Here is a 9,987-nt window from a genome sequence, read left to right on the forward strand (position 1 = left end):
GAGGCACCAGGGAAATCCGGCCACCCTTACTTCTGCCCTTTCTGTCTCTAGGAGGCCATGGCCACTGCAGAGTCCTCGCTGTTCACCTCCTTGGGCCCCAGCCCTGGTCTTGGAGAAGATGAGGTGGAGCTGGATTGCTGGTTTAATGAGGAGTTCAAGTTCATCCTGCTGCCTGTGAGCTATACAGTTGTCTTTGTGCTGGGCCTGGGCCTCAATGCCCCAACTCTCTGGCTCTTCCTCTTTCGACTCCGACCCTGGGATGCAACAGCCACCTACATGTTTCACTTGGCATTGTCAGACACCTTGTATGTGCTGTCACTGCCCACCCTCGTCTACTACTATGCAGCCCGCAACCACTGGCCCTTTGGCACTGGGTTCTGCAAGTTCATTCGTTTTCTCTTCTATTGGAACCTCTACTGCAGTGTCCTCTTCCTCACCTGCATCAGTGTGCATCGCTACCTGGGCATCTGCCACCCACTGCGGGCACTACGCTGGGGCCGCCCTCGTTTTGCAGCCCTTCTCTGCCTAGGAGTTTGGTTGGTAGTAGCCGGCTGCCTTGTCCCCAACCTGTTCTTTGTCACAACCAGCACCAGGGGGACCACGATTCTGTGCCATGACACCACTCGGCCTGAGAAGTTTGCCCACTACGTGCACTTTAGCTCAGCGATCATGGGGCTGCTCTTTGGCTTGCCCTGTCTGGTCACTCTGGTGTGCTACGGGCTCATGGTCCAGCGCCTATATCAGCCCTTGCCAGGGTCTGCACAGTCATTTTCTCGTCTCCATTCTCTCCGCACCATCACTGTAGTCCTGACTGTCTTTGCTGTCTGCTTTGTGCCTTTCCACATCACGCGCACCATTTATTACCTAGCAAGGCGACTGGAAGCTGACTGCCAGACGCTGAATATTGTCAACGTGGCCTACAAAGTGACTCGGCCCCTGGCCAGTGCCAATAGCTGCCTGGATCCCGTGCTCTACCTACTCACTGGGGACAAGTACCGACGCCAGTTCCAACACCTCTGCAGAGGTGGCAGACCCCAGTCCCGCACAGCTGCCTCCTCCCTGGCGCTGGTGTCCCTGCCTGAGAATAGCAGCTGCAGGTGGGCAAGCACCTCCCACAACAGCCGCTTCCCTGCCCCTAGGGAAGATAGATTGTAAAACTGGAAGCTGGGAAGTGAAGGGAAAAGGAGTGAGTGTGGGGCAGAGGTGAGGGTCTTCTTTAGTGACCCCTGGCAAAGTGCTTCGTTTCCCTTCTCCCTTTTAGATAAAGGTAGTAGTGGTTACTTCACTACCTCTACTTTCTTTTTGTTTCTGTCCTTTCCCAGGGACATTAGTCCTGTTTCTGGATTCTGCAAGGCTTCTCCAGTCCTCTTCCTTACTCAACTTCCCCCACATCCTCCCACGGCATGCATTTCTCCAGCCAGATAAGAGCATTCAACTGCAGGGGTGGAGAGGGTGGGGTAATTGTAGAATTGGTCTGATTTATCTGATAGTGATAGCCAGAAGCAGGAAGTAGGCTGCACTGGCATATCATACATGCCATATGTGCCATGTGTAGCACCCACACCCACTTCCTGGTTCCCTCTTGAAGACAGGATAGTCTTGCCTACCTAGGTGCTGAAATAGGGTGCAATCTCAGGGAGCCTGTGTGCCAGGGCTCCACAAGCCACTGGAGGCATGGCACTATGAACTGGTGAGCAGCCAGGAGGGTGGGGACTCTGGGAAGCCTGAAGGGGCAGGACCCAAGCTGTTCCAGGAACAGGAATGGGACTGGGCCTCCTTTACATGTTTGCTGAGAACATGTTTGATAGCTCTCCTGTTTTTAATGAAAGAGTGGGTGGTTCAGACTGAGAGGGAGGAACTCCTGAGTTAATGGCTCCAAGTGCTGGTACCCAGAGGTAGAGCAGGTTTGTACAGAGCATGTGGCAGTGACAGAAATTGATGTCCATAACTTACTCTTCTCTTGTCTCTCCCCTTTCTCTAGATCCTTCCCAGATAAATGATAAATCTGTAACGAGCTCCTTCACATCAAGGGACTCTGAGGCCAGGCCAGGCAACTGGGTCTAGTATGGTCCTTTCAGAATTTCCCACCCATTCACTTGTCTCCTTGCTCCAGCACTCTCTCAGCACTTATGGGTTTATAGGATTGGGTGAGAACATGGAATTTAGGAAGCTATCTTTTGTAAGCCTTGGAAAATGAGAAGTTCTTTGCAAGCATTCATGGGAGGGGTGGGCTTATATTTCCAGGCCCTTTCCTCTGAAATTGTCTTCTAGCCAGTTGATTTTCTGAGTCAGATCCAAGTCTTGCCTTTCTTTCACCCCACCCTTACTGATCTGTCTCCAATCTTTTACTTGTCTAGTGATACCAAATTCTTGCTGGGTTGTAAGAGGTCTCTCTGTCTGGATATTTGGATTGGGGCTGACTACAGAAAAATGACTTTAGTATTCCTGGGCCCCTTTTCCTTTCCTTAAAGATCTCCTTCTTTCTCCTTAGATATCTGAGACCCTCCTTACCCAGGACCTCTCCCAACCAATATAGTGAAAATGGCCATACTTCCAAAAATACTGTAGAGATTCAATGTAATGCTGATTGAAATTCCAACAATACACTTCACAGAACTAGAGAAAACAATCCAAAAATTCATTTGGAACCATAAGAGACCTAGAATAGCTAAAACAATTCTAAGCAACAGAGACATGGCCGGGAGTATCACAATCCCCAACTTGAAACTATACTACAAAGCTACTGTGATAAAATCAGCATGGTACTGGCAAAGGAACAGACCTGAGAATCAGTGAAATAGATTAGAAGATCCAGAAATAACTCCAGACATGCTGAGCCACTTCATCTTTGACAAAGGAGCCAACCACCCTCATTGGAGGAAAGATAGCCTATTTAATAAATGGTGTTGGAAAAACTGGATTTCAACCTGCCAAAGATTAAAACTAGACCCATACCTATCACCATGCACTAAACTAATATCAAAGTGTATTAAAGATCTAAATATTAAGACAGAAACACTAAACTTGCTGGAAGATAAGATAGAACTCTTGAAGATGTTTGCATAGGAAAAGACTTCATGAACAAAACCTCAGCAGCACGGGAACTAGCAGAAAGAATCAACAACTGGGATCTCATCTTATTAAAAAGTTTCTGCACTGCAAAAGAAACCACCAACAGAGCTAACAGACAACCTACAATATGGGAAAAAAATTTTAGCAGTTGTACCTCAGACAAAGGACTATGATCTAGAATATAAAAGGAATTGAAAAAAATCAGACCCCCCAAATTCAAAGACCCAATTCAAAAATGGGCATCTGAAGTGAACAGACATTTCTCAGACAAAGAAGTAAAAGCAGCAAACAAATATATGAAAAAATGTTCAACATCACTGGTCATTCGAGAGATGCAGATGAAAACAACACTGAGATTCCACCTCACCCCAGAAAGAATGGCTGCTATCAAGAAATCAACAAACAACAGATGCTGGTGGGGTTGTGGGGAGAAAGGGACCCTTCTCCATTGTTGGTGGGAGCACAGACTGGTGCAACCACTGTGGAAGTCAGTGTGGAGATACCTCAAAGAACTAGGACTAGAGGTCCCATTTGACCCAGCTATTCCCCTGCTGGGTATCTTCCCAAAAGAATTAAAAGAATCATAACACAGTGAAATATGTGTGCCCATGTTCATAGTGGCACAGTTTGTAATAGCTAAAGCTTGGAAGCAGCCCAAATACCCATCAACTGGAAACTGGATAAAGAAAATGTGTTTTTTTTTATGAGATGGAGTACTACTCAGCCATAAAGAACGAAAAACTAGAGTCATTTATAGCTAAATGGATACATATCGAGGCCATACTCTTAAGTGAAATAAATAGGACACACATGTGTAAATACCGAATAGTTTCTCTAGTGTGGGAAACTGGTAGTGTAAATAAGGGTTAAAATGATTAAAATGAATAATTGATAATTTGAAATAGGAAAAAAGGTCCAAAGACGAAGGAGTGAAGGGAGGGGAAGGGGAAAGGAAAAGAGGGAAAGGAAAACTATGAGAAAAGAAAAAAAATGGAAATGAAATCTGTGGAAATAGGGAAGGGTGGAGGGGGTGCACACAGGTAATGGGGGAAAAAAAATAAGAACCAAGATACATCATGTACAGGTACAAGCACCCAATGATAAATGTAAATGAATTGTATACCTAAAATGTACCAATAAAATGTACCAATAAAATTAATTTAATAAAAAAGAGTGAACTGGCCTTCTCCACTGCTTACTAGTTTCCCAGTCTCATGGCTGCTCCTCATCTCCATTGTCTCCCTTTAGCCCATCACCTCTCCTACCCATCAGCCAAGCTCAGTAAGCCTGCTCTCTCCTCCATCACTTCTGCTTAATGGAGACTAACTGCCTGGACTTCCTGGTCTGCTACTTCAGGTCTGCCTTCCCTTGTACTCCAGCTTTAGTTAAACACCTTGGCTTTCACCTGGGGCCAATGCTATAAAGGCTGGTTTGACCCACTAAAATTTCACTTCCTAGGGAACTTCATCTTACCCTGCTGCATTTCTAGCAAATGTCCGTAGTGACTGTTTTGTGTATTTTTCTCCTTCTCAAGGCCCCAACTCCATCCTACTCGTGTGATTGCTTAGGAAAGTTACTTTGCCTCTTGCAAAACAGAGGATGTAATACCCCAATTTCTCTCTACTTCATTCAAAATAACACTGCTTCTTTATTTACCTTGTCTTTCTTCCCTGTAATCCCAAAAGAAGAGGGGGTCCTCTCTCTTGTTCTTTTATTATATCTCTTCATCTTTGTCAGTCTCTTCTATCACTGATTTCATAGCACCTTAAAAACAGCAAATACAAAACTTTACCACTGATACCTTAACCTTGCTATTCCTCAACACAAAATTGCTCCTTAACTCTCTGAACCTGAGTTCCTTCTTATTTTCCTGCACTCACCAGTACAAAATTACCTCTTAAGCAAAACCTCTAATGATCCATTCTCTACATTTCTCTTTGACGTATTTCACTTGATTCTACTGCATGGCCTCTTTGAATTTTTTTTTTAATAAAGACAGCATTTAAGCATCTCATTAGGACAACATTAAAGGCAATTTTAAGAGAAAATACATACTTTTAAATCCTACACAACAATTTTCATTTTTCCATGTCCCAAGTTTTGTCAGTTTGCCTACATATATAATATATTTTGTTTTCTGTGTCCTTAACATCTTAATGTGTATGGATTTTTTTCCATAATTTCCTAATTCTAAGATAAATTCCCAGGAGTGGGATTATCAGACTAAAGAGCATGAACATTTTTATGGACCGTGGTTTTTGAAATGACTGCACAGATTTTCAATGTCATAACAGATAAGTGTTCCAGTTCCCTTGCAGTTCTATCATCAAACTTTGTAAGAAATATTTTGGATGTTTCAAAATTAATTTGTTTTGTTAATTTTTTTTAGTTTAAAATTTTTATCAGTACATGTTTGCAGTACATAATGATTACATTTATTATTGGGAGTTGCTACATGTACACAACACATCAGGATTCTTTTACGACTGCCTCTCCTTTTCTTCCTCCCTCCCTCCCTCCATCTCTTGGTCTGCTTCCTATTCTGTTAATTTCATGAACGTGATTAGTCATGGGACTGAACACACTTTCCCTTATATTTGTTGTTTACATTCTTCTCCAGTTGGCATTTTAGTGGTATTCTTATTGAAGGACCCTAGTTAGCAAGACAGACTCCATATTGCTGCTTGACCCACCTGCCTGCCCTTTAGATGAACTCAGAAGGAGGAAGCTTAAAAACCTCCTCCCCTTAGAAAGTCTCTTTAGAAATAACAATTAATCAACTATTGTTTTACAAATGTTCTAACAGCAGGACGTTCCGCTTCTGTACCTTTTGCTTGCTTTACTAGTTCCATCCCATAGGGGGGCCTAGAAACTGTTGGCCTCAAAGGTTTATAAAACATGTTTGTCAACCCCCAGTCAAGGCTCGAGTCTGATGCTCAGCTCGGGTCCCGGCCGGTATTAAACTCCTGTGTGGATTTAATATCAGTCTCTGGTTGGTTCTTTCTCACTGGGTGCAACACTTATAACTAAATTTAGTTTTAATTTAATATAGGTGTTAGTTCTTTGTTATAGTTCATATAACTATTTATTCCATTTATTGTAATACCATAATTTTAATTCTTCATTTTATCCCCTTAATTTAGAATCTTTTTACTTCTGTTTTTATCTTTCCGATTACTTCCTGTCTTCTTTGTTGACATCTCTTTCTTTTTTTATGTCCTAAGTGAATAGAGTTCCTGAGATCCGTCAGAGAGGCATAGCCTTTGGGGATGATTTAATAACAGTCCCTCATCAGATTATTGGTTTTTTTTTAGAGAACATATATGCAACTGACTATTTTTAGTTGACTCATGGTCCTTGAGAATTCCTCAGAGATCATGTAGGACTTGAGCACTCCTTCACATTCCAGGTGAGGAAACAGACTCAGAGAGGTGACTTACCTATGAATTACTAAATTAGGGGCAGATGAGAGGTTGGGCCCTAGATCTCCAGACTGCCATGGCTCCTTCCATTCCATGATGCCAACTTACTTCTAAACCTGACCTTTCTCCCAAGCTCTGCTGTATGTCTTCCGTTGCCCCCTGGACACTTTCACTTAAATCTGCCACTGTTATTTCTAACCCAAGATATGAAAAATGAAACTCCCTGAACCAGTTTTCCTACCAGTTTGGCTCATTTCTGCTCATGGCATCTTCTGTCTTCAACTCACCTAGACCTGAAAACTCTCAGGCAACTTCCACTCTTCTTTCTCCCTGTATCACCAGATTCTGGCATTGTTTGTTTTGGCTTGCTGATTCCAATTGGCCTCCTTTTATGGTCCCAGTGCTACCATTCCAATAGCAGCTCTTGTCACTTTTTCCCTGACTGACTCAGATTTCTAATTGATCCTTACCTCTGGTCTCTTTTCACACAAATGCATCCTACACGATGCACATTGACAAATTAACATGCCCAACACTCTTCTCAGAATTTCATTCCCTTACTCAAAACTCTTTCATGGTTTTCTATTGTGTACAAGTCAAAATCTTTTAGTCAGAAATTCAAGAGGGCTTTTTCGATCTTATTTACCATTCTTCCTAAATACAAATCTCTCTTCTCTAGTTAAGTCAGTCTCTTCTTTCTTTCTCCAAACAAGACTTACAATTTCTGACCTCTGTACTTTTATTCTTTCTGTCACCAACACTAGAATGTTCTCTCTTTGGTCTCCTGCTGTCCTTTTCCTACCCAGTTTCCAAGGCTAGATTTCAGTCTCACTTCCTCTTTGAGGCCCTGTAGGCTGATGTTTACCACCAGTGACCTTCCTGGTCATTCCACCTGTAATTATTACTTATATCACCCACTTGGCACTTTTAATACCTTTTAACATTACTTATACTATTATCTTGAATTGCTATTTACTTACCTCTTGAGTTACTGGGTAGAAGAGAAAGAACATAGGACTGAAAATCAAAAGACCTAAGTTTGAACTCTGACTCTGAAAGTGGAGCTCAAGTGTTTCACTTTGGATGAGTCACTTAAACTTTCTCAGCCACAATTTCATCATCTATAAAATGAAAATCATAATCTCAGCCCTAAGAACTTCTTCAGATTATAGTGAGGCTCTGCAAATCTAGAGAGCTAAGCAAATATAAATGGTTGTTACTATATCATCCTGTTTGCTTAATAAATGGTGCTTGATAGATAATGATTATATGTTAGTAGTTTGGTTTATTGTCTCTTCTCCTAGGTATATTTCCACTTTAAGACAGAACAAGAACCCCCAAGAAATTACAGACCTATAGAGTTGTTAGGAACAGTGGGGCTGAGGAGGGCAACGGGAAGATGTTCTGAAGGAACATCAGCCTCTCCTATTCCACTACAGAGGCCACTCACTTCTTGGTCTTCCTGGATGTGGGAAAGAGGTGGCATATTTGAATTTTCACTTTTCCCACATTTCTACTTCGTCATCCCACAATCCCCAGCTGATTAGGCCAAGTTACTTGATCTCTCTAAACTTCAATTGATAAATTGGTACAGTAATACCTAGCTGACAGGCTGTGGTGAAAAGTCAATGGAGTAATGAATGAAGAAACATCACATACTGTTCCTGTGGGCAGGGATCCCAACAATTTACAACTTTAATGTAGCTGGATTAACAGCCAGAATTCTAAATTTGGAGCTGGTTCTGCTTAGAAGTAATAGTTTAGATCATGACAAAAAAATTAACGTTTGATCTTGAGAAGCAGAGGGCTAAGAACTGATCATTGAAGGATGTCCTGAGTGATGGTTTGAAAAGACACAGTTTGGAACTCTGGCATTTGCATCAAGGAAGAGACTTTCAAAAAGAGGGATTTTAACAATTATTTTGTAAAAGACCAAACAATTTGAATGAAGGAAAAAAAAAGATTAAGAAAGTAGAGAATGGTATCAAATACCTAAGAGAATTTAGGGAAGGTAAGATACTCAGAAATAGTTAATAAAAAATATTTGATTATCTTCCAATTTGGATTTATCCCTACACAAGATATCAACCAATGACAGTGACTAAAACCAATATCAAATACCATTTGTAATGAAGATCTGTCTACATGCATTTATACTCCTCTTTTACTCTGAGATCCTAGATGCTCCCATTTCTTTCCAAAGATATCAGAATAACTCACTGATTGGTTTACTTCACATAATTTCTAGGGCTGTTATTTCCAGAATGAGCTGAGATGTGGCTTGTTACCAAAAGGAAAGTGCAAAAATTCTTGAGCACAAAGGGTGGGTGTCTGTCTTATTTCTGTGTCTCCCAAAATGCCTAGCTCTTAATAGGTAATCAACAAATATTACCGAACAAAGTGAATGAATGAGTGAGTGTCTGAGGCTATCAGGGCCATAGGTTATCAAGGAAAATCCAGCCCCTAAGTAGATTAGGACCAGCCTACCAAGTGAGAAGACAGCAGAAAAACTGAGCTGTCCACAGTAGACTCAAAAGCAATTTTCTCTCTCTCTCTTTCTTTCTTTCTTTCTTTCTTTCTTTCTTTCTTTCTTTCTTTCTTTCTTTCTTTCTTTCTTTCTTTCTCTTTCTTTCTTTCTCTCTCTCTTTCTTTCTCTTTCTTTCTTTCTTTCTCCTTTCTTTCTTTCTTTCTTCTTTCCTTCTTTCTCCTTCTCCCTCTCTCCTTTCCTACCCCCACTCCCTTTCCCTCCCCTCTCCTCACGCTTCTTTCTTGTTCCCTCTCCTTCACCCTCCCCTTTCCCTTCCACCTCCTTGCTTCCTTCCCTTCCTCCCTCTCCCATGTGATCTAATCCACTTTTACTTCTTTACTGTACCCAGAATCATATTTAAAACTGCCAGGGGATTTTCTGACTTGGATGCCTAGTAGACATGAAAGATGAAAAATGCCCCACTCCTGCAATGTTGGTCTTGTTTCTCCCTTGACTTGGTTGTGACCCAGACTTTCCATCAAAATAAATGGTACCACAGTTAAAATGTTTTTGCTACTGATTCTTCACATATTGATAGTTTTGGTGTGTCAGAGATGATTTTTGCAAAGTTTTATGGGTATTTATACATCTGTTTTATAAAACTTGGGTTTTTAATTTTTGGTTTGTGAAGACATTGCCAAACCAACAGGCCTGAAAGTGGCCTATAGGCCCATCAATAGATGAATAGATAAAGAAAATGTGGTATATATACACAATGGAGTACTAATCAGCCATAAAGAAGGATAAATTTGGGTCATTTGTAGGAAAATGTGTACGCTTAAGACCATAATGCTAAGTGAAATAAATTAGATGCAGAAAGTTAAATATTGCATGGTTTCTTTTGTAAGAGGAATCCAAAATATAAATAATTTAAAGAACAAAAAAGAAAATATATTGATAGGAAATAGGTAGGTGGACTTTGTGGAGATGGGGAGGGTATCTGGGAATGAGTGAATTAAAAGATTA

General features: G+C 41.3%; 1 protein-coding gene across 5 annotated transcripts in view; it reads left to right on the forward strand.

Moving 5' to 3' along the window:
- P2ry4 (pyrimidinergic receptor P2Y4) overlaps positions 1 to 4,245 on the forward strand; it is a 37,474-nt gene extending 33,229 nt beyond the window's left edge. For 2 of the 5 annotated variants that reach the window (XM_021250511.2, XM_087209885.1), the window contains exons 2-3: positions 52 to 1,097; positions 2,492 to 4,245. In XM_021250511.2, the coding sequence (XP_021106170.1) occupies positions 52 to 1,097; positions 2,492 to 2,591 (1,146 nt within the window). In that variant the 3' untranslated portion in view covers positions 2,592 to 4,245. Of the gene's footprint in view, positions 1 to 51 lie in introns of all 5 variants that reach the window. The other 3 variants (XR_002391662.2, XM_004872604.3, XM_021250512.2) reach the window with 3 other exon arrangements.
- Positions 4,246 to 9,987: the final 5,742 nt, after the last annotated feature.

This window comes from Heterocephalus glaber, unplaced genomic scaffold, assembly GCF_053883595.1.
Source record: "Heterocephalus glaber isolate CG9 unplaced genomic scaffold, H.glaber_assembly_v1.0 deba00001068, whole genome shotgun sequence".
NCBI lineage: Eukaryota > Metazoa > Chordata > Mammalia > Rodentia > Bathyergidae > Heterocephalus > Heterocephalus glaber.